The sequence below is a fragment of the Haliaeetus leucocephalus genome, unplaced genomic scaffold, assembly GCF_000737465.1.
Source record: "Haliaeetus leucocephalus isolate CR32 unplaced genomic scaffold, Haliaeetus_leucocephalus-4.0 Scaffold51, whole genome shotgun sequence".
NCBI classification, from domain to species: Eukaryota; Metazoa; Chordata; class Aves; order Accipitriformes; family Accipitridae; genus Haliaeetus; species Haliaeetus leucocephalus.
This window is the reverse complement of record NW_010972487.1, coordinates 294339-319078: the sequence shown is the minus strand read 5'-3', so window position 1 is coordinate 319078 and position 24740 is coordinate 294339. Positions and strand designations below refer to the sequence as shown.

The window sequence follows — 24740 nt, the reverse complement described above, 5'->3', positions numbered from 1 at the left end:
GAGGGCCGCGGTGGAAGCGGCCTCCAGCCGTGCCAGCCGCAGAGCCTGCGGCGCAGCGCCCCTCGTCCCCTCAGCGTCGGGCGGTTCTCACACAGAAATTGTTCTTTTTTTTCTTTCCCCCTGTAAATGTGAGCGCGCTGCTCGCTCCGGGCCTTGGGGAGGGGAGCGGGGCTCGGGGTCCCTGGTAGCCCCGGAGACCCCTGCAAGGAAGGTGAGGGGAGCGGGGCAGCAGGCCATGAGGAGATGACTCCTCATCACGGCATCCAGGGAGCTTGGCAGGCGTCGAGGGCAAAAAACCCAACCTCCTCCTCGGGCGTTAGCAAATGGAGGGCCCCTGGGCTTCACCAGGCCGTTGGGTTGGGCCCTTAACACATCTTGCTGCAAGAAAGGGGCTCTTGGTGTGCCCACCCTGGGATCTTCCACCAGCGCCAGTGCGTGAGGAGTTTTCCTAAAGCTAGCTGACGTTTCAAGCAGATTTCCGTTCTGTTTCTCCTTACCACCAGGCCTGTAAGTCAGAATGTTGGCGTATGACTACAACCAAAGGAAAAGCCGCCTGCTCTCGTAGTGGAAAGTATGGCAAGAAATGAATCGGAATGAAAAAGATGGTAAAAATGGGATGCCAGAGGTGCTGTAAAAGTGTGTCTGGCACGTACATCTGTGACCCCTTCCAGTGTGCAGGCAAGAGGAAGACAGCCGTACTGTAAAAACATGCACAGAGATTTAAAAGAATTGCTAAAGTCTACACAATTGTCTTAACCTGCTGAAAAAAGAAGCAGTGGAAACCTCTCAGAAATGCAGTCAGTTACTGCCAGCTTTCCAACCCTTGCCAGCATATTCAGCTGCCTTTCGTCATCTGGATACACAGAAGCCATCTACCAGAATAGCCTGGCTCCTGGTATACAGGCGGAACAGGAAGGAGCTCAGCACCTTTCCTGTCCACACCATCCTATTTGCGCTGTTAACTCTGCATCCTTATCTCAGATAGCTGCTGCACAGCTGTTGCCTAAAACTGGTTGGTTTTAACATGAGCAAGTAGTTTTAAAATAGGCACATTTTAAGCTGTGCTGTGATCACACGTTGGTACATCTTCAGGCCAAAAGTGCTGAAGCCTGTAATCAGTCCTCCTGCAGAATAGCACTTACGCACACAAGTGGTCCCATTGATTTTAATTGAACTATTTGAGTGAGAGCTATTCAGCATATAGGAGGGTTGCAGAATATTGTTCTGTGTGTTTATTCCTTGGCAAAAGATGTCAGCTACAGTTTCCTTTTAAGAGGATAATAGCGATTCACATTAAAATAAGGATTATGCTTTACTCTTTTTACAGGATCGTGGTAGAACTACATATACATTACACCTGATAATTTATTAGTCTGTATCTTGTTGTCTCAGATACGCAAGGGTAATGCGGTTCTTGAACATTGCTGAAACACAGATCACATTTTACTGCCATTTGGTCCAGGCATCAGGGATAAGACAAAAGACAAGGCTGAATTTTATATCTGGTTGGAAAAAGGCCAACTCCATGAATTACAAGGCAAAAAAGAATTTGGTGCATAGATTGCAATGGTAAAAAAATTGCTGTAACATTTTCCACTTGTTGCTTGAACTGTTGAAATTCTGCTGCATGTGGGTGAGACAGTACAGTTTTCACTGTAAACCCATTGAAATTTATGGCAGTTTTGCTGTTGACTTAACTGGAAGTAAGTTTAGACACTAATGCTTTCTATTACGAAATAGCGTGAAACCATATATGCATAGGTCTGTGTTGTCTACACAGGAAAGAAAGTTCCCTTTGCCTGACCGTGTGCAGAGGGCATGTAGTAAAGAAAATGCAAAGATGTACAGGTAAGGCACTGTTGTTCTCTAGTGTAGCCACAGCGATCTAGCAGTACCTCAGCTTTTCAGAGCACCTATGTTTCTTTGTATATGTGTCTCAATGTATCTTAAACTGTTTCGTACACATGCTTTGGAATCAATCATATGTCCAGAAAGGAAGATGAACATGCTAGGTATATAAATGCACCTGGGTGAAAGTGGGATACACTTGTACAAAAGGCCAGGATTCAGGTATGGATTTACCAAGGCTCTGAAGGCCTGAAGCTTCTCCCGCTCCTCCCCACCATACTATGAACACACACTGTTTGTCTCTAGAAACACAGGAGTCCAAACAAGCATAGCACTGCGCAGGGCTTCAGGAGGGTGCATAGCCCGCGCTGCGCACCCCACCAAGCACTGTCCTCACCAGACGCTCCTCTGTGCGGTCTGACTGCTGGGTCTCACTCCATGATGGCTTCAGCCCTCGCCCTCCCCTGCACCCCCTGGACCCAAACCCAGCAACCTAACCTCTCCTGGGGTACAAACCATCAGACTCAATGTGATTGCTCTTTCTGCTTTTAAACGTGGACAAAAGTATTTTGAAGACAGTTGTTTTAAGGTCATCGAATGCAATTTCACATTGGTATTGGCACTTTCCAGGGCCCTGTGCTCCCACCCTTCCCTGCACAGAAGGGGTGCTTTGCGAAAAGGGGCTACTGAAGCCACCTGGACTATGTGCGTGAGTAAGTCTTGTGCAGTGCTGTTAAGGCCTGCAAAACAGGGACCAGTGCAGTCACAGAGGCCAGCAGATTTCTGTTCATGGTGTCTCTCGGCTCAGGAGTCATAAACTGTATTAGTCTGCTTGAACTATAAGCATGTGTGTAAGCCCAGCTCCCCCCCTGGAAATCCAGAGTAAACCAACATGCATTTAGGAAGGACAGTGTATGGGTTGGCTCATACCAAACAAGCGCTGACACATGTTTACCTGGAGTTGCATCGAAGGAGCTTTCTGTACAGTGGGCAACAATGCGTTAGAGAGTGCCGAGTGGTTTTACCAAGATTATTTCTCCTAGAGTGAATCCAACTGAGTCCTTTTCAGGAGGCACCATAAAAAACTTTTAAAAATACCTAGAATGAATCGTTCTGGATCTTTTTTTATTTGTGCCAGTGAACCAGTACTAGCTTTGGTGGTGCCGGCGTGGGTGCAGAGGTGTAAAATGGGTGTGAAAGAAGATCAACCGAATTACTTTAAGAACTGAAGGACAAGCTCTAAGATATACATGTGCTCAAAGGCTTTGCAGATTTGCGTCTCTAAATAGCTTTTTTCCATTTCTACGAGCAAGCACCAGGAACAGCTGAGTGCTAAAGAAACAGCTGGCCTTCAGTGATAAGGGGTAGCTGTCACTTCATGATGAAGTTTGAAAAACTTTATATTTAGAAGCAGAAGGGAGAGCCATCAGCAGCCACACCCCAAAACCTGAACTGTTTGCAGTTTCTTCGCTGCCTGCACTTTGTGATTGCGGTGGTAGTATTTACATTTTAAAATGTTACAGCGCCTTTCTTTTCCAAAATTCATCCTGTGGCATGACATGGCATGTGAGATCAGTGACATCAGAACTGCTGACTGCCCTGAGCTGTGATGAGGGCAGAGCTCTGAAGTTGAGGATCTGTAATTCAAGAAACTTCATTCACTATTCCCCACATACAGCCTTAAAGAAAGAATTAGGTCTTCCATGCTTTTCAGATTTGGCTTATTGCAGCTACTGCATGTTTCTTTCTTCCATCTTTTAAAATTCCTTACTGTGTGTTATCCCTACGTCCAGAAATAACCTCCTTCACTGTGCCTTGGCGTCCATCCCCCTGTTTCCTTGGGTGTTGCAAGGCTTAGGTAGTGAGCAAAAGTCTTCCCGCACAGGAAGGGGTCTGCACTCGGAGCTGGCACTGACAAGTTTTAGCTCCCTGTCTCAGCATCTCAAATCCCATTTAATCTCTCATCTCACCTGTGATTCAGATCATTAACTCTGTTTCCTAGATGCAGAAACCAAAACACCTGAAAGTTGAATAGAAGTTTCAGAAGTAACAATTTTGTCAGTGCCCAAGCCCAATTTGAGACACTCTGATTGTATCTACCCTGCCAAATAAAGCAGGGCCAAAGACTGTTCTCCATCCCTGATCTCAGATGGCAGATACCACTGCAGCTGCTTGGCACTGCATCTCCTCTGGGCTGCTACTGGTGCACATATGGCTTTTAGTCATCACTTTATTTTATGTGTGGTTTCCTTTTAGTTTGGAGTGGGTTTTTTAAGTTCAAAGTGCCTGAAGATATGTGGCAGCCCATCACAGAGCTGCTTTCAGAGCTTAAAGCTGAGTTTATGTCTCATGAAGGTATGTGGGGTATCAGGTTAATGAGTCGCTGCTACAGTGTTGAGGGACTGTGTAGTGTGGAGCAATCGTGTCTGTGCAATCTCATCCAATGTGCCTTCTGGACTGGTGCTCAACCTGTCCTGCCCCTTAAACTGTACCCAGGTGTTGGCTTGGAGAGTAGCTTGGTGTGCTGGTTTTGGCTGGGGTAGGCTGGGGTAGGGTTAATTTTCTTCGTATTGGCTAGTATGGGCTACATTTTGGATTTGTGCTGAAAACGGTATTGATAATCCAGAGATGTTTTTGTTACTGCTGAGCAGTCCTTACCCAGAGTCAAGGCCTTTTCTGCTCCTCACCCCACCCCACCAGCGAGCAGGCTGGGGGTGCACAAGAAGTTGGGAGGGGACACAGCCGGGACAGCTGACCCCAGCTGACCACCGGGATATTCCAGACCATAGGATGTCATGATCAGTATATAAAGCTGGGGGAAGAAAAAGGAAAGGGGGGACGTTTGGAGTGATGGTGTTTGTCTTCCCAAGTCACCGTTACGCGTGCTGGAGCCCTGCTTTCCTGGAGATGGCTGAACACCTGCCTGCCATGGGTATTGGGGAATGAATGCCTTGTTTTGCTTTGCTTGCATGCGCGGCTTTTGCTTTACTTATTAAACTGTCTTTATCTCAACCCACAAGTTTTCTTTCTCACTTTTACTCTTCCGATTCTCTCCCCCATCCCACCGGGGAGGAGTGAGCGAGCGGTTGTGTGGGGCCAAGCTGCCAGCTGGGGTTAAACCACAACACTTGGTCCAAGGACCATGACAACAAATAAACAGTATAGATACTGTGGGGTCCTATGGACCTGAGTGACTACCACACATTTGGGTTGGTGGGCTCTCTATGTGATGCTCACTAGCCCAGCTTGCTGCCTGCTCTTGACCAGTTGTTTGCTGTACTGTTTGAATCACTGGCTTTCCCAAAACAATTGAATTTTTCCTGGTTTTGTTTGGAATTTAGTGAGGGTTTATGAAATGCTATGGAACAGACATGTTTGAAAGTCAAATCTGAAAAAACCAGTATCTTCAAACCAAATGCCAGTCCCTTGTAACAGTAATTTCTTGTTAATTGCTGTATTATGAAAGACAACATTTGTATCTTAGCGTCCTTGAGGGTTTGGCTGCAGGGACCTTGAATGCCCCTCCCCGCCAGCACTCCCCGACCAGTGAGACATGCAGTACCCTGCCGCCAGGCCCTGCAGCCATTTCTGTGATCAGGCATGAAATTATTCTTAACTGATTGAGGTGAGGCATAGATTGAAAAGCTTGAGAGACACTGATTTACTCCATCATTCTGCTCTGCCTCAACTCTATTTCACCTAAACCATGCCTGGCAATTTTGGATAGCATCATCTTAAAAGTCTTCACTGATGCTGCCGTGCTTGAAGCACTTTGCAAAAGGAAAGTAACACTGCTTTCATTTTGAAAGACAAAAAAGGAACAAGACATAGGCGAAACAACTGGTCAGTGTCGGTCAGCAAAAGCAGGGGAGGAGCTGGGAGGATGACTAGGTGTCCCAGTCCCCAGTCCGGCATGTTCAGTGTTATGATACACTGCAGAGGAAGGATTTGTTATATGATTTCAGATCTGAATCTCAGACATGTCATGGCCTTATTACATTCCCTTGGTGTAGGAAAGGAGCCTTGTGTACATTTGTATTGCATTAAGCTTCCACAAAATATACAGACTAGTGCAGTGCAAAGAGGCTTTGAAGAAACCATGACTCAGACCCACTTTGTGTTAGAGTGCTTTTGGGGTCATGGGCATCTGCCTGAGGTCACTGCTTGAACGAGCTGATAAATTAAACATTCCGCCTTTATTTGATGAAATTTGCAGTCAGGCCTTCTTGTTAGGTAACTTTTATATGAGCACATCATATAGCAGTACAAGCAAGTTCTACCTCACTGTGATCTAAGCTGCCTTGATGCTTACCACTGTTGCAGTCCAGGACAGAGAGAGAAACAGAGCATGGTTGTGCAAACGTGCTAGCAAACAGAGCTGAAACCAGTCTGCCTTTGGCAAACAGAATGTCCACTTTAAGAGGACAGGGAGGCAACTGTGGGCTTTATGAATAAAATCAGTCAGTGGTAACACAGTCTCAATGACATCTACCCTCTGAACATAAAAAAATAACATTTTCTTATGCAAGGTACTTGCTTCCTGTATATCTGTGAATCATGTTTGCTGAGTTTATAGGAAGAAGCTCCAAAGAAATGATACTGCTCTGTGGTCTGAAAATCCATCTAGATATGGAAAAATGAGTTCATGCGTCCTATGGAGACCAACAAAGTAGTTAGTGGCCATTAGTTTATAGAATATTTATTACAGTTGAGGAACCAAGAAAGGAAAATTTATATTTACAAATTTAAGCATGGAGATTGCTCACCTGGGTGTTTGGACATCCAAACTCAACTGAGATGTAAGCTGGGTAAATCAGATTTTGATATGAGAAGGAAATTAGAGGTGGACTCCTGATGTCTTTTCATACAGCCATTCTCCAGGAGCCAAGCTATGTGCATACATATATGGGAGAAGAGATTTTTGTTTATCAAAAAATGGGTATCTGTAACATATTTATAGGCCTGCAGTAAGTATGTAAGCAAATTGTTGAGTTCTATTCCCAGTAGGGAAAAATTAATGCCTAATGTGGCTGACGCAAATCTACTACTAGCCATAAGGTCCTGTCACTTACTTGTATTAGCCATGATGGATCCAAGTGAATCTGTGATGGGAAGATCGCAGGTGCATCCTGTATTGTACACTAGTGATAATACTGTGCATTTCTGTAGTGTATTGAACTCGCTCATTTTAGACCGCTTAGTCAAGATTTGCCAGTTCAGGCCCTTAATAGGTATTAGTAATTAGGTAAATAAAATGCTGTTCAGCTGAATGAGGGAGGAATCAGTATTGATCCTGAACCTCATACTGCTAGTATAGCTGGACCAGTATTATCGTGCTAGAGAGAAGAGAGCTCATACATCAATACACACATTCAAGAGAAGATCACAACAGCCCAGGTGGTAAATAACCTGGACAATTGCCTGCAGGACCTAAAATTAGCGATCAGCACAAAGAGTTGGCAGGTGAAGAGTCAGCAGATGCTGTCTTATCTCTCTATTTGCTTTGGAAGATTGGGTCCGACCCAAAACGTGTTGAAATCAATTTGTGTCGTCTTTATTTTGATAGGCTATGCACCAGGCTCTAATCAGTTGTGGGCCTAATTAAATGATTTTCCTCATTGCAAGCTAATTAATCCTATGGAGAAATGAAACTGAATCTTAAATGAGCACTCTATATGAACTGTATTTGTAACGTATGGTTTAGAATAAAAAATTATGGGCTGGATTTCACACTGCCTTACACAGTCTCTTCTTCCACATAAAGCAAGTACAATTTCTCACTCTCTTTGATCGGTATAAGTACGGAAACCGAGTGAAGAGTCAGGCAGAATGACTGTAACAAGCTCCCCTCCTTATGCAAAAAAAAGCTAGTGCAAGCAGGAGATCATCGGCTTTCAACATCCAAGAGAGGAAGAAGCGATTCTTTTAAATTGCAGCAAGGAGGCTGGATATGAGCAAACAGCGAGGACAGAGAGGCACTGGGCTGGGTTACCCGGGGAGCCTTTGGTACCTCCAGCATGAGAAGCCTGCGGCAGGTGGGGCTCCAGCCTCAGGCAGGGATGGAGCACCCAGAGACCTCCTGGGCTGCTCTTGCTGGTGCCTGGTTGGAGTTTTGCACCAGCTTGGGGAAAAATGCGAGGTACAGGGCAAAGACAAATTCAGTGCCGTCACCTTGTGGTGATGGGCCATTTGCTGTTCTTGAACAAATGGCAAAGCAGGTAACGTGAAAATGTGAAACCTGCAGTAATTAATTAGATAAGGGGAAATCAATCATGCTAATGAGTACGTAAGTGTTGGCAGACTCTATCACTGTGTGGATGGAATTGATTTAGTGAATACTTTTTTCAGGGATTGCGGGTGGGAGGGCGTTTAGATGTCGTGGTTTAACCCCAGCCAGCAGCTCAGCCCCACACAACCACTCGCTCACTCCTCCCCGGTGGGATGGGGGAGAGAATCGGAAGAGTAAAAGTGAGAAAGAAAACTTGTGGGTTGAGATAAAGACAGTTTAATAAGTAAAGCAAAAGCCATGGGCACAAGCAAAGCAAAACAAGGCATTCATTCCCCAATACCCATGGCAGGCAGGTGTTCAGCCATCTCCAGGAAAGCAGGGCTCCAGCACGCGTAACGGTGACTTGGGAAGACAAATGTCATCACTCCAAACGTCCCCCCTTTCCTTTTTCTTCCCCTAGCTTTATATACTGATCATGACATCCTATGGTCTGGAATATCCCGGTGGTCAGCTGGGGTCAGCTGTCCCGGCTGTGTCCCCCCCCAACTTCTTGTGCACCCCCAGCCTGCTCGCTGGTGGGGTGGGGTGAGGAGCAGAAAAGGCCTTGACTCTGGGTAAGGACTGCTCAGCAGTAACGAAAACATCTCTATTACCAACACTGTTTTCAGCACAAATCCAAAACATAGCCCCATACTAGCTACTATGAAGAAAATTAACTCTACCCCAGCCAAAACCAGCAGAGTAGGTCTGGCCAGCAATGATTGTCTGTGGTACTTCCCTGTAATACTTCCCAGTTAAACCTTCAAGCTGAGTGTTGGTTTTGGTGCTTTGCTTGAGGCGCTGAATTCTGGCAAAGGCAAGATGTTTGCTCAACAACCCTAAAACACTTTTGTGACGGCGTGGAGGGGAAAAGGAGTGGCCTCCAAAAGGCACAACTTGCTGAAAGCAACCTTGCATGCAAAAAAAATATCGCTTATGCTGCTCTGTCTGTTTGGGGACCAGAATCTAAGATGCTGTAGCATATAGTGGTTAGGACCAGGCCTTATGGGACCCACACAGCACTGTGTTTGCTAAATGCAGTGTCTGCTAAATGTGGTGTCTGCAAAATGCAAAAATTACAGAGAGCAATCTTCATCCTCAGGCAGATGTTTACCATGCAAGTGTCATGTGGGGTGCCACGTCCTTTGTGTTGATGCACGGATTTTAGCATTGGGAGAAAATTTCAGCAGCAAGGTGCAAGTGAGATGGAAGAAACCGGGGGGTGGGATGAAGAATTTAACTTACTTGGTTTATTTGTTTTCCTTCCAGCTTTCCACAGGTCTATTTTTTTGCCTTGTACTTGGCTCTGTGTCTCCGATCCCGTCTGTCCTGTTTTTGTTCGCCTTCCTTTGTTGCCGATGGTTTCATGCTGTTTCCATTCCTCTCCTTTCGCGTGACACAGATTCTCCGCCTGAGCCACGTCCAAGGTGTTGGACTCCCTGTAGTTACGGCACAGAGACTCGATGCCGAGGACACAACTTCCTGCTTTGCTGACAGTGTCTGCATTGTGTAAGTAAGCGTATGTTTTACCGGCCCACAGAAAAGAAGTTTCAGGGCATTACTTCATGGATTCTCCTTTTTCTAACTTGTCAGGACACTGTCAGCTCTTCACCTCTTCTTCATTGTTGCTGGTCTCTTGGTATCTACAGGAGACCAAGGTCCCACTAGTCTAGATGATCTACAAACAGTGAAAGCTTTTTTTAATGTGAAGACCTTACAGTCAATATGGAGAACACAGACAAAGGTGTGAGAATGCTGTCGTGGATAAATCTTCCCTATGCAGAGGGAAGTAGAAACACAGAGAAATCCCTGGATCTCATTACTAGAGGTAAGGAGATAGCTGTAGTAACTTGGATACCTCGAGTCCGTTTCAGGGCTTTCACCACAAAAATGGTCCTCCTTCTCTTCACAGGGACCAGTGTAACACAGGGATGGATTTTCACTTTTGCCTCTCATTCAGATGTGCTAAGGATTCTGGAAGGTGGACCCGTATCAGACGACTGCCAGGACAGCACTAGGGCAGGGCATTTCCCCACTCCCTCACTCACTCACTCACTCACATGGGCAAGTCTAAGTCATGCCAAGTCACTCTGTCACCTCTCTGGTTTTGAAAAATGATGAGGGTTGTTTAAAAGTGTTGTGTATATTGGCAGTTATCCCAGGGGGTGAGAAGATTAGTGGAAGTATATTCCTGTATATAAAAAGATACCCGTAATATTCAGAGGTGCACGGATGAGACTTAAAGCTTTAACTTCTTATAAGCATCTATCTGGAGTTTGAAGGCACCCCTCATCTACAGCTATAAGGGATTGTAATTAACATCCAAACTCCTGTGAACTCAGTCCCTGAAGGCAGGTAAACTCCGATTGCTGAGCAATAGTACTGCTCACTTCTGAAATGCTATCATAAACTACTCTATAAATATGAATGAACAAAGGCTGGCGCAACCCATACAAAATGGTAGCTTTCATCAAGACTGAGGTAGCTGGGACTGGTGCCAAAGGAGCCTGGGGCAGGGTCTTGTCGTGGCCTTCTGTGAAGCAACACAGATCTTGCACCCAAAAGGAAAGAGTCAGTGCTGGGGTACGTTGGCCCTACTGTGTGGGTCAATGGTGCGGGAATAGGTTGTGCCTGGTGGGGGACAAAACCCCTGGGAGATGGCAGGTTCTTGGTCCACCTCAACTTATTCCACTGTGACTGGCCAAGGAGCACACTAGAAGTCTGTCTTGACATCAGGTAGAAAAGCCCTATCTTAGGACTCATTCCTCTGTTCACAGGCTTGCCTTTGCTTCCCAAAGTAAGATATATGCTTTACGCTAGGCAGGCAGTATGATGGCTAATGAAGAAGAGGTCAGAAGTAATACCTCAGCGTGACCTCTGCTTTCATCGTCTGTACCTTTGACATCTAATCAAACACATTAAACTACCCAAAATGCACACATCTGGGCTCTGTTTAGAGTATGTTTGGTTTATATTTTTAAAGCTTTGCTTACCTGTGGAGTCTACTATTTATTGTATGATGCTTTTTGCCACTTAGGCATTATGCTTAATCAGATTTGTAAATTAATTCTCTCCTGGGGTTTCTCTTTGTGTGTTCAGAAAACATAAAAAGTGTTCGTGACACGCTTCAAAACACACACTGGTTACATTAGTCATCCTCTCAGCATAATAGTTTTATGGAGAACACTTTAGGTTAAAAAAACCCACATTTCCTTTAATCCAGTTTCTTTCCTCCACTTTTGATCCGTAGAGTTATGTTACATGTTAGTAAATGGCTACGTGACACGCAAAGGCTGTAATTGTGATTTTTTTTTTTTTGCTGGAGGAAAAAAGCTACTGTTTACATCTTGAAATATCTATTATTACTTTTTATGATATATTCAACTGAAAACATTTTCATACAAGAACTTCACCGCCTTCTGGCAGCTGGAAAGCTGGTTGCAAAAATGAGCACTGCTGAGTCATGGCGTGCCTTCTGCCTGTTTGCCTTTTCCCCAGCTCGGCAGTCCCAGCCCAGTGGTGGGGCCGAGGCCAGATGGGAAAGGGCAGCTTTGATGGGGAGCACCAGACTCTCCATCAGTGCTGCCCACATCTTCATGGATGGACCATCCCTCACACCCACTGTGCCCCTTCCTTGTCACAGTCGTTTGAACTGCCCCCTAGTCAACAAGACACTTCTGTGGCAAACATGGCAATGTAGGAAAGGATTTGAATAGCAGAAAATGTCGCTGGTGTTGGCGAGGAAGAGAGGGTGCTCGTCAAGCACTGCGGTGCCCATTGGCAAGAGAGGAGGACTGCCATGGCCGTTGAACCACAGCCTGAGAGCTACGGTGACAACAAGCTGCAGAACATCACCTTGGGTGTGACGGGTGCTTTCCCGACAGAAGTCGCAGACAAATGTGGCTGCAGTCTTCTCTTCACACCAGTTGGACCCAGGGAAAAATGTCTCCTCATGATACTGAACACTCACCCTTGCACTCTCTAGGCAGCTTTATCTACCCCCCTGCCCCTTGCACACACGCCACACACACACATACACCCCTCTAATCTCTCAGGCCCTTTGTATTTCACAGGAAACAAGTAGATAAACCACAGCTCTGAATTTCCTAACTGTGAAAAAAAGTAGAAACTCCTAAACCTTCAGAAGCTCAAAAATGCTGAAGTGGTTGCAGGAAAAGGCAAAGAGAAGACCTGAAACCAAATGGGGATTTCACACCACGGATGTTGGCATCTCACAGACATTACAAAGACGCGTGGTGCTCTCCCAGCACACTTACTCTTGTGTGTGTTTGCTAGAAGAGGACAGCAGTGCATGGTAGAGAGAGCCCCATCTTTGAAGAAGGACACAGTAGCAGGAAAAATCTTTTGTTTGACAGAGCAATCCATGATCCTGCGCTGACTTGCTGCAGAGAGGAACTTGCACAGCTCAGTGTGGGGGAACGTGGCTCTAGCACTGCTCTCCAGTGGGACCCTGGGGATTTCTAGACATGTTTTTGCCCAGGCCATTCCTTCTCTGTCAGCCTCCCTCCTTCCCTGGATCTGTGCCTGCCTCAGAGCTGTGGGATAACCAGACCCCCCAGGACTTCATCCAGTCTGCACCAGTGCAGGCACATCACGCGACTGCAATAAATGCGTACGGTGGAGCCCCAGCAAGAAGCTGAAGGGCAGCTATGCCTGTGCTGTTGCTGCCCCAGTTCTGAGTGCCGCAGTCACTACCCGTCCCGCTGCCTTTGCCGTGGCTGGCAGGGCACATGTTTGTGTTCCTGGGACACCTGGAGGGGCTGAGCTCATCCCATCGGAGCAGCTGCTCCTTCCCCTTCTCCCCGGTTTCACACATTTGCTTTCAAATCTTCTCCTTCTTGCCAGTTGGTTCACAGCACGTGATTTAACCCCTTCCAAATGTTCCTGCATTCAGAAACAATTTCAAGAGATGGGAAGGTCATCCAAAGAAATGCACCTGCAGGGTGGAGTGGGCTGGTAGCAAGTGGAGCCTGTCAGAGGGTCCCTCTCCCCACTGCTGCTAGCAGGCAATGCTGCAGCTCACGGTACCGGTACTGATGGAGCCCGTTTTTTTCCCACTTCCCTTATCACAACAGCCTGTACGTGTCTGTAGCTTCTCTCTTGCTCTCTCCCTAGTCAGACATCTGTATTTTTTCCTTTCCCTTGGGGGACAGTGGAGTGAAGTGGAGTAAGGAGGATTCCCCGATTCTGGTGAGTTCTGGGAATGAGTGCCACAATTTTCAGCCAGATGCCAGGAAACCCATATCATTCACAGGCACAGCTTGCATTCATTTCCTTAGCAGCTCCTTTATTCGCTGGCACATCATCAAGGTCACAGGGAGAGAGGAGGTTCATCAGGCACTGTTGGCCAGTATTGCAGGCAGCTTTGAATTTTAGGACCAAATCATGAACCGTGGAGGATTGACTCTGGCAGCAGAACACAGGCACAACTTTCTCTTTGCAGCCTGTGCTGCTGCCTTCACATCAAACCACTCATGTCCTGTAGGTTGATATTGTTTCCATTTCATATGTGGGAAAACTGTGCTAAAATACCAGTTTGAAAGGCAGGACCGTTGGTGAGGACCTGAGCACCTTCTGAGAAGCGTCCTTGACCCATGAAAGCCCAGTGGGCTGGAGCAGCTGCAGGTCCAGCAGAGCTGCACTGTCTGCAGGGCAGCTGCACCAGTTTGTCCTGCGTGAGGACCTGCTGCCCATCTCATCCCAGCTCTGCCCCAGCCTCCCTCTCTGTTCCCACGCAGGGAGCAGAACGTGCGGGTGGTGTCTCTGTGGCTTTCCAGTCCCTGCTTTATCCAAGAGGATGTTTGTTTCCTGCAAAGGAAAGCACAGTTGGATGTCACGCTAGAGGAAAATAAAACAGATATACGAGGGGCCAAGCAGGTATCTTTTACAATTCTATGTAGAGATTTCATCAGAGCTTAACTTGGCTCATCAAACCAAACTCTAATTTTGTCCGTCACAAGTGGACAAGCTCAGGGGACTAAAGCAGGGACAGGAAAATGCTCAGTTTATTCATGACGTTGTGTGTCACATGAGGCAGTCCCAGTCAGAGTGAGCGCTGGTTACCCTGTATTGAAAATGGAGTGCTGACACCGGCCACACAGAGCTCTGGGGATGGAAAAATGTGATATGAATGCTAGGGATGCTGCATGCTCCTAGTGATCTGCTATTGAATGGTGCCACATGGCATCACTGCGTGATGCTCGTCCGGCACATTTGTCGCTCCAATGAAACTTTGTTCCTCCAACACACCACATATGCTGAAGTGGTACAGGTTGTCCCGTATGACTGTGAGAATCAGAAATTCATGGTAGTGTTAGCTGGATCGGGAAGATGGGCTTTTTAGGTGGGGAGGGACTTTCCCATCCCCTCCCAGTGGTGGCCTTGGGAGTGATTTGGAGAATCACGTAGCAAAGCATCTTGACTCCACTGGGTTCCTGAATCTTCCTGTTGTCACTTGCAATTGTTTTATCTGTATCTATTGTGGAATGGCTGATAGTGCCCATTTCAGCCTGAGATTGTCCTGTTTCCTTTTAGTTTCTCCTTACGATATTACATGTAGGAAACATTTTTGGCCAAGTACATTTTATTTTTTTTAAATTGAGGTATTTCTCGTAACAAAAAGCTTTCTAAGTCTGGTTACTGTTTTCCCTTATTGGGAATATTCATTCAGCAATTACCTTTGCCAAAGATGATGTAGTGCAAGCAGGTGTTACAGCCTTACTTGCAGCCGTATGGAAAATACATTTCATTTCTGACAGCGATCCTGCTGTTTCAGTTGAAGGCTACCCCATGTGGAGATAGGCTGGTTAGATCAAACTGTACTAATTGCAGAGTGATTTGGAAATCTGTTCCACTTGCAAACAGAATGAATCTAACACTTTGTAACATTGATTTAACAAAGGTCACATTTCATAAATATTACAGAGCAATTTTCATAGATAATGCAGCAGGCTAGTTAATGATTAGAGCAGTAAACTCCTGACGTAAATCTGTGATGAATAAGGGACATATTTTTACAGCTTCTGTTATTATTGCCTCAGGAATCTTAACCAAAGGCAGCAGAAGTTATTATGGTCCAACATACCTTTAAAATGTAGCCCATCAAACTATATCTGGTCTTCCCAATGGCTTTTGGATTAGAAACTAGAAAATTTAAGGTATTTTAGAACATCAGTCGGATTCTTGATGGGAAAATAATCATGTTGGTTTCAATCCAGTTCTACTGGATTCTGCAATTAAAAAACCCAGCCTCAATAACTGGTGGGAATTGGCAGAGCTCAGGCTAAGCAGGGATGCAGTTCTCCCTCTTGCTCCAGCTGCTGGAGTGGCTAGGTTAGGGCAGAAAATTTTAGTAAAGATCTAATTCTGCTCCTAGGACTGACCCCAGAGACTGGCACCTCTCATGGGACTGGGTCCAGCACCGTTTCTTAGTTGGAAAGGTACTTGAGCTACCTGAGCAGTAATCTTGCTGAAGTCTGTGGGATTAGCTCTGTAGGGAGGCAGTATTGTACACATTATATGTAAGAGAAGGCAGTGGAACGAATCCTGGGATTACTCAAAGGCATAAAACCAGAAATCTTGGGCCCATGTACAAACAGAGGACTTAAAACCAAGGAATGTAATTTTCCAGGATTTAATTAGGCATGTTTTATATCCAATAGCTGTGCACACACAGACAATCCATATTTCTCAGTAGGTTTTTATCTACTGAGCCATTCGTGTCTGAATTTGATGGGCTAGAAAATCTTGGTATAAAACTATGGTACAACTGTCATCCAACAGTGCTTAAGGGTGGAGGGCTTGGGAATCAGCAAAAGTCCAGCAGGCATTTTATATTTCCTTCATCCAGAAGAAACCCCCAGGGGAGGGAAAGTGGCTAGTGTCACTCTGTAATGCATTACTGAGAGAAATTAAATGTAAAGCCCATTGTGGAACGTGCAGTGGTGTCCAGGCACTTGGATGAAGAGATGGAACCAGTTACATCTCCATTTGGGAAAGCTGTTTGATGAGAGGAAATGTGAATTGTCCACACAGTGATGATTGCCGTTTGGACATTTTAGGTTTTAATTTTCAATTTTTAGATGCTCATGCTTTGAGGCCATTCGGAACCTAAACCTAAAAATATAATTCCTTGAAAATCTAGTGCAATTCAAGTGAAAAAAAACCCCCCAACACAAACACCCCCCCCCCCCCCCCATATTCATGTAGGTAGCAGCTCAGCTAAACATAAAACAACTCAAATTGTGAAAACCAGCCCAAAGCGGCATCAACACCAGAGTCAGAAGAAACCTAGAAGGCTTTTCCCACAGCCAGACATGGGGGACCCCGACAGGCAGAGGTTCACAAGGTCGCTGGTCCCTGGAGGGCTCACCCTGCCCGCAGCCAGCACTTTCTCCAGCCCTGCCTCCATCCCAGCTGGAATGGGCTGAAAAATAACTGGAAGTTTCTTGTCAGAGCAGATGCACAGCACAGCCAGTTCTTCCATTGACAAACGAGCAAAAGAAAACAAAATATCACACTGTCATTTAAAAATAGCTTCAGTAAAAATACCGCAGAGAGTGCTTTCACCGAGCAGAGATTGGCGACTGATTAGGGAAGGTTATCAGCATACTTGGTGCTGGATAAAACCTGATCCCGCTGCAAGGCATTCTCACTCAATCGGACAAATTGTGGGTCTGCAATGAACGCCTGAGAAACTTTAGAAGTTTTCTGATAACGCAGGAGTTTGAAACAAGGGTTTTCTACTCCTCACCTGCAATGCAACTTTAGAAAAGCTCCGTGTGGTCTCATGCTGCAAAGTGGCATTCTTAGAGTTTGGCGAGACAGGGCAACTGGGAGGCAGCAGAGCAGGGTGTAGATGTTATTCCTCTCCCATACCCATTCCCTGTTCATGCCAAATGCAAGCTGACTTGGTCCACTGCCAAAGTGGGGTGAGCAACCCTATGGAAGGGTGATCCCATCCTGTAAGTTAGAAGTGAACGCGTTCGTGAAGACTGGGCACCATTGTAAAGTTCAGCCTAGGTTTGGAGACTTCCACAAGTGACGTCTGTGCCCTGTAGCCACACTCTGAAGTGATATATTTTGATCACAGGCTTTACCATGTAATTTTGGGAAGTTGATCCATTGAGCGTTCTTGCAAGGTCATCAGTGCCATTTTTAAAACACCGCATATATGTGCAACAGTTTTTCAATAGCAGAGCTCAAATTGCATGATCCAGAATTTAGGGTCATTGCAACTTTTAACATTCCTTCTGGTCTTCCGCCTCTTGATTCTGCTTATACAATGAATTCAGGTGTTAAAATGAATGTATGTTTCTTGCTTTGTTTATTATAAAGTACTTAGAGCATCATTTAATTTGCAACTGTTATTTGGATCTATTTGCATTTTTCCAATTATTTCACCCAATAGGGGAATTAATGTTCACTAGCTGAAGAAAATTGAGCAAGGAACCAAAACCCACCAATTTGTTTAAGGGACTCTTGAATTTATTTCAAGACAAAAGAAGAAATGGATGGAAAGAGAGCAAGAGCAAGTCCTGAGCTCTTGTGGGATGGTGTCATTTGTTAGTTCACTGCAGTCCTCTCAAGACCTACCTTGACCCATCACTTGTCTAAAACTTCATAGCTGGAGACACTGCTGAAATCCAGAGGCTTGAAGCACTGTCGGTACTGAAGAAAAAACAAGTACATTAGAAGTAAAGCAACTGGAGAAGTAGCTTTGCTAGGTCAAGTGTCATTCTCATGACCCTAAGATTAAAGATCTTTCCTGTTTTTATGTAGTATATCCTGACTGCTTTTTATACGTGACTCCATTAGCAAAGCACATCACAATGAAAATATGTGCAAAACCATAAAAAACCATAAAAACAGACATATCAGGTAACACAGTGATGTACCCCAAAGCAGGGAAACCCCAGCCAGCACCTACCCACAACTGAATGTGTCCTCTGACACTCGGATCGTATCACGTGCAGCGCGGTTGGGAGGGCAGAGTCCCTGCCTCTGTGCTCGGGATTCAGGACACGGGATCTGCTGGCTTGCCAAAACTTCACAAAGTGGCCACTTCACTGGGCAACACCCCAAGAGCACGGCAGTGCCCGGGGTCAGCGCGGGCCTCCCCTGCTCCTGGGGTACAGCTGCGTACAGTCATGTCATGCAGCAAGTAGCCCTGTTTTGGGACTCCTTTGCAGGGGTGCACATCTGCATGGGGTCATCTGGCACCTCTCCTTTCCCCTCCCTTTACCCTATCCCCAGGATCTCACCCATGCAGATTTCCCACCGCTCGTGCTCTTCTAGGCTTTCTTCAAAATGCTTCCTTGGGTGATTCTGAAATCTCCTGAGGCAGCTGCATTCCAGAGATTTCCTTTCCTGCGCAATGTCCATTCCCTGGTGGGATCCACATGGGTCATTTCTGAGGACAGTGGCAGATCCATCACACCACTGGGTTTCCTGCTGTCCTATCCTGAGGCCAATTTAATAATAGGGGGTTATTTGGGACTGGTTCTTTACCAAAGCAGTGAATACTGTTCTTCAAGCTGGGGGGCCAGCAAGTGACACCAAAGACCTTTCACTCCCAGATCTGTTGCTGCCGCTTCAGGTATTGCCCGGAAGGGAAACCAGTTGCCCCCAGCTTACCTAGTAAACCATGAACAACAAAGGTGGGAAACTAACACTCCCGCGGCACAGCCTGTTGCCACATCGACTCAGCCTGGACCAGTGACTTGGACCATTTCACTGCTGAGATCCCCTGCAGGAAGGATAATACTTTATGTATGTTGTCAGAATGCCTTTTAGCAATAGCAGGATACTCTCTGCTCCGAGCGGAGGAGGATACATACCAAGCCTTAAGCTGTTCCAGGCTTCACAGCACAGCAGACAGCAAAATACATGTGGCTGCACTGGGACACGTTGTTTTCAAATCCCTGTGTGATAGCACTAAATGGCATAAATCAGAATTACCTGTCACAAATCATATTCCTCCGTGGCCATTTCTTCATCCAGGCTGAACGGCAGCCCAGACTCTCTGAGGCAGTGGTTGCACTAGAAAGAAGGCAAAGCAGTAGCAATCCAGGAGATGAGGAGAAGGTAAAAAAGCATTGATGCTTGAAAAAAATGTTGAAATGCATCCCACTAGAAAGTTGTGCCGAGGTTGTTTTAGGGCAGGAACATGAGGGGCTGTCGTGGTTTAACCCCAGCCAGCAAGCAAGCACCACGCAGCCGCTCACTCACTCCCCCCCCTCAGTGGGATGGGGGAGAGAATCGGGAAAAAAAGTAAAACTCATGGGTTGAGATAAACAGTTTAATAAGACAGAAGGGAAGAAAATAATAATAATGATAATACTACTAATAATAATAAAAAGACAGTAATAATAATAAGAGAATTGGAATATACAACACAAGTGATGTACAATGTAGTTGCCACCACTCATTGACCGATGCCCAGTTAGTTCCCAAGCAGCAATCCGCGCCCCCCCCCCAGCCCCACTCCCCCCAGTTTATATACTGGGCATGACGTCGCATGGTATGGAATACCCCTTTGGGCAGTTTGGGTCAGCTGCCCTGGCTGTGTCCCCTCCCAACTTCTTGTGCCCCTCCAGCCTTCTTGCTGGCTGGGCATCAGAAGCTGAAAATTCCTTGACTTAGTATAAACACTACTTAGCAACAACTGAAAACATCAGTGTGTTATCAACATTCTTCTCATCCTAAATCCAAAACATAACACTATACCAGCTACCAGAAAGAAAATTAACTCTATCCCAGCCAAAACCAGGACAGGGGCTTTCCTTCTTCCTGAGAGCCTGGAACTGGCTCCAAGAGCTGCTCTCTTTAGCATCAGTTTCAAGAGTCAACATTTTGGCTTTTCTGCCTGAAGAAGTGGAGGACTCTGCCCTGATGTGCACCTTCTGCACTCCCAGGGTGTCCAGTCTTCCTCTAAAACAGTCTGCAATACTTACAAGAGCTTTCAGTTAAAGCTCAGCCCTTCCCCAGGGAACCTGTGGAGCGAGGTCAGCGGCACATCCTCCTGGAAGGAGGCAACGTCCGTCCATGCTGCTGAATACTTCACATTCCTCCCAGACACCAATCCAGACTCGAAGATGCACTGGAAACCTGACACAAAGGTTACTCAGTGTCAGACATTTGCCTCAGGGAGCAATTCTGACCAGCAACAAGTCACGTCAAAACCTCTGTCCAGACCTCACCTCCAGATCCAAGCCATATCTCAACCAGCCTCAACAGCCTAAATGTGGGGAGTCACGACCTGGGCACTCTGCCTGCTTTGGAGACTTACCCTTTGGCTCGATATCCCAGGCGCTGAGCTATTGCCACCTTTGGTATTTGAAGGCATTTTTACTAATTTATCTCCACAGCTCAGGCTTCTGTTGTGGTGCCGTCCTCTCTGGAAGTCTCTGCCTGCCTTGATTTAAGTAAGTAACTCACTGCAAGACACATCTCATCAGAGTTGTCTTAAAATGTAGGTGTTGGTTTCTTTTCACCCTCCAGTTTGGGTGAAGTCAACATGCCCATTCTCCTTCGGTATGTGAGCCGGTTAGCAGTGAAAAGCGGTGTGGCTTGGACTTATCACCACTGCACGGTTTCTAGGCACTGTGCTCTGGTAACTTAACAACCCTGCCTACATCCTATGGGTCTAATAAGTATTTCCCATATCTGAGGTCAAGCTATTACGAGCAGATTTTGTAGAGTTCAGCACCAACATGTCCTACTGAGAACAAAAGGGGTTGCTGAAAAATCAAGCCAGAAGTAATTTGTCCATGATCATGAGGTTCAGGGCTGGCTGGGATCAGAGTGCCAGAGCTCATAGCTACTACCGAAGTCCTGCTGCTCCACCATTTGGGGGTCAGAGGCTGAGATTAGCCTTATTTTTGGAAGGAAGAAGTCCTGTTCTTAGCTGGAGTTAAGCATACAGCAATCAGGCCAACTTCATCAATTTATTTCGTTCTCCCTGTCTCACTCCTCATTGACTTGTTCCCACACTTTTTGGCAGCCTCTAACACCGTTTTCATTTTTGCCCTCAGACTGATGTGCTGCTTCTATGCAGAGATAAGCTCATGTAAGAGAGGCTTAGGCAGATAGAAAACCAAAAATCCAAGGTCTCTATTTCAAGCATTATTGAAATAGATTCTGGTACCACTTGCTTCTTAGGACAATAAATCATTTATGTATGTCAAAACCAAAAGAAAACCCTGAAGTGCTGAGTTTCCCCTTTCTATGATCATAATTATTAAAAAGAAGGTACCATTTGCCATCTGCTTCTGATGACACCTACGCCCAGGCAGCCTTTCCACCTGCCCCAGAGTTTGTCCTGGGGTGCTGCTGGGCTTTGCTCACTACTGCTAATGAGCTAATGACAACTACTGTTGTCATTCTGCAGGGTTATGGGAAGATGCAGCAACACGAAGTTTTTCAAATCCAGGTTTCAGAAAGAAATAAGAGACACATATCTCTCTAGTCTGTTGGGGGAAGGAATGAAAAATAAATTGTTCTGGTGACATGCAGTTGCTGGCTATTAATTCCTTGGAGGATTTTGCATTGCTTCCAAGGCAAACATAAAATTAGCTGTTGGAGTAATAGTGTAGTGTGGGATACAGATCTAGAGGTTCTTGTAACACAGATGTTATTTATTTAGCCAGTGCAGAGCAAATCTACTTACAGATGTAATTTTGTGTTTGTATGTTCACCGTGATGTCTAGCTGCCCAGTAGTCCCACACTGTAACTGGAGAAGGCAGGGATCCTGCCTTCGTGGGCCAAGCCCCCAGCTCGCAGGCAGGGATGGGTACCCCCATACCCACCCCTGCTCGAGCAGGTGCCCCGTGAGGGTGCCAGCCCTTTAGGTGCAGCCACTTGTCAACATGTAGAGGTGAGCAGGGCAAAAAGCTGCGAGAAGGCAAGTGGATAACAGGTCTCAGTCGCCTGAAACCTTCCTGGTGATTCACCCAGCTGCAGGGGCTGTCCATCCCAGCTGCACCAGTCGGTGGTGGTGCTTGGAAGAAATGCCGCTGCTGTAAGAATGCCGCTATTTTGTAAAAGCATTTTCAGGACATTCCAGTGCCAGATATCCAGACGTGCTAATGCAAAATGCATTAGCCCAAGCAGCAGGAGCTCCGGGGCTGCTGGCGCCATTGAGTTCCACTCATTTCATCTTTATTATAAATACTGCATTGTCGTCTCATTCTTTTCTCTCATCCTCTCTTTAGAAAAGAATTATAAGGCTCTAGTTGACTGGTCCCTTTGACTTAGTACAGTTGTTAAACCACAGGCAGTAAATACCTCTTTCAATTGTTTAAGGCGGATGTATTTATTTCATTGGAACAACTGAATGAAATCTGTAAGAGCTGAAGAATCCCCCCTTCCGCAGCAGCTCTGCTTTTCTACCTCCGAGCTGAATGCAAAGGAAACTCCTCCTAAACCTGCCGTGTGAAATCAGCCCACCTTCGGGCTCGCTCCGGCTCTCAGCTTAGTTTTTTGTGGTTCAAGAAGTATTCCAGCCTAGAAAGACTCACCGCCCTCTTGTAAATAGTGATCTTTCGCCAGGCAGATCTCAGCTGACAAATGTTAATTGTTATGCAAACTATCCAGAAGATGAGCTCTCCTCCCAGGACTGAAGGGCAGCCACCTCCCAGATGAAACAAGGCAGCTGTTTAAACAGTGCGGGGCTGCTCTGCCCCGGCTGCCAGAGCAGGGGGAGAGCCGAGCGGGGCGAGCGGAGCTGGAGCTGTGCCATGCCACCATGGTTAACACCCCCGCTTTTGTGGAGAAAACCTCCACAATGCAACTCGAGAGCTTTAACCGACCCCACGCCATCAGGAAAAATGATGCTACGTTTCAGCGGAAACCAGATATAAAAATTGTTTCTTTGGGCTCGTGCAGTGGGATGCTCCCCCCCTGCAACTGGGGAAAAAGAATTCTGGTCGTTGCGGCAGGAAAGGGGTGGGAGAGCGATGCTCTGCCAGCCCAGAGGATTTGACAGGGACCAGGGATGCTGAAAATGCCATGCGAGCCTTGTTCTTACCCGGAGGTGGGTCGATGCCCCGGGCAGGCACTGCTGCTGGGCCGCGGCTGCCGCTGGAGTCCCCCAGGGAGCCGGGAACCATCTCCCCTTGCTTGGGAAAGGCACGTTCCTGCTCGATTGATGCTGCTCATAGCTCCACCGTAGGCAACAGCTGAAGGGCAATTTGAACGTGCTATCAGCTCATTTGTCCTTCCAGTCCCATCTAGTCGCTGCTCCTTCCCTCCTCAGCTGCTCTTGGTGCAGGGCTGCTCTGCCCAGTGCAGGGTCTTTGGGATCACTGTGAAGCATGTGAGTCACCCCAGAAAGACAGAGGGACTCACCACGGCCGCTCATAAAAACCGTCCTGACAGGGCCGGTGGGAATTCATCTGAGTAGCAAGACTCGCTCTTTGCCTGCGCTTGTCCAGCCCTCGGAGAGCACGGCCTCGGCGAGAAGGAGGTGGCTCATCGGAGCGCCGGGAGAGCAAGCTCCCACTTTCTGCTCTTACGCTGAATCTGTTGGACCAGGCTGGCTGCAGAGAAAATTTATGTTTCAAGCCCTGTATGAGACATGCATAGAGCCCACTAGTGGGTGTTGCCAAGTTCTATCTGTATCAGCCACATCCTTGCTCTTCTCAGGTAAAAAAAAACACCTTTCTGGCCATCAGAGAACATGGAAAAACATGTCTTTCCCGGAGGTTGCTTAGGAAAGTTTAAAGGGGTTGCTGTGCTTCCCGACCACTATATGGACCAGCGTCTACTTCTATATGTGGCGGTGCTGAATTTCTGAGCACTGTATTTATCCAGGGCATCATGCCACCCTGTAATCCTTGTAACTGGTTTTTTTTTTTTAGTTCGTTGGTTTTGGGGGCAGGGGGGCTTAATTTTTTAAGCTAGCTTTGTGTTACTGCAGCAGGGAACTTCAGGGTTGTTTTTAAATAAAATAATTCATCCCACCTGTACCTGCATAGTCTTCAGCTCTGTAGGACTTCATGACTTTGACCCAGTGCATTTTGAGATGAAAATACATAGAAGGGGAGAATGGAGGAAGGACTACGATTTGAACATTCAGGCAACCAGGAAGAGTTGTCACTGATTCTTACTTTCTTTAAATTTAATAGCAACATTTTCATTGATTTCAGTGGCAGCAGGGCTGCAGTCTACTTAAAAGGGAAAAAAAAAGGCATTTGACCCAACAAATCTGTTCCAACCTCACATCTCCTTCCCAGCATCAGTTCCCAGTATCTGGCTGAGCAAAACAGCCATGTGCTATCTCCATGCTCCACTTTTCCCTTCAACAGCTCTGTCTGGCAACTTGTTTTACACAATATGGCAAAACTCCTTCCCCAAAGGGCCATAAAGGCATGGATTCAGTTGCCAGGGAAGGCCACTGATTCCTCTCAGCAAGGGCACTTGGCTCAGCTCACAGTGGTTGTTTTCATGTGAGACTGGGCTGATAAGGGGATTTCCTTTCAAGTGGAAAAGCATAAACTATATTTATATGCAGATAATTTCCTATTTGTTGGGTTTAGCGTAACAGGCTGAATTTCTGGCCTGTCTTTCCAGTGCTCTCCGACCACATGAAACACATTCACA

General features: G+C 46.4%; 1 protein-coding gene across 1 annotated transcript in view; it reads right to left on the bottom strand.

Moving 5' to 3' along the window:
- The window catches only part of MXD4 (MAX dimerization protein 4), a 64169-nt gene extending 40921 nt beyond the window's left edge, over window positions 1-23248 (bottom strand). The window contains exons 1-2 of the mRNA XM_010577890.1: window positions 23167-23248; window positions 9417-9616 (exon numbers count right to left, since the gene is read on the bottom strand). Of these exons, the coding sequence (XP_010576192.1) occupies window positions 9417-9616; window positions 23167-23248 (282 nt within the window). The remainder of the gene's footprint in view (window positions 1-9416; window positions 9617-23166) is intronic.
- Window positions 23249-24740: the final 1492 nt, after the last annotated feature.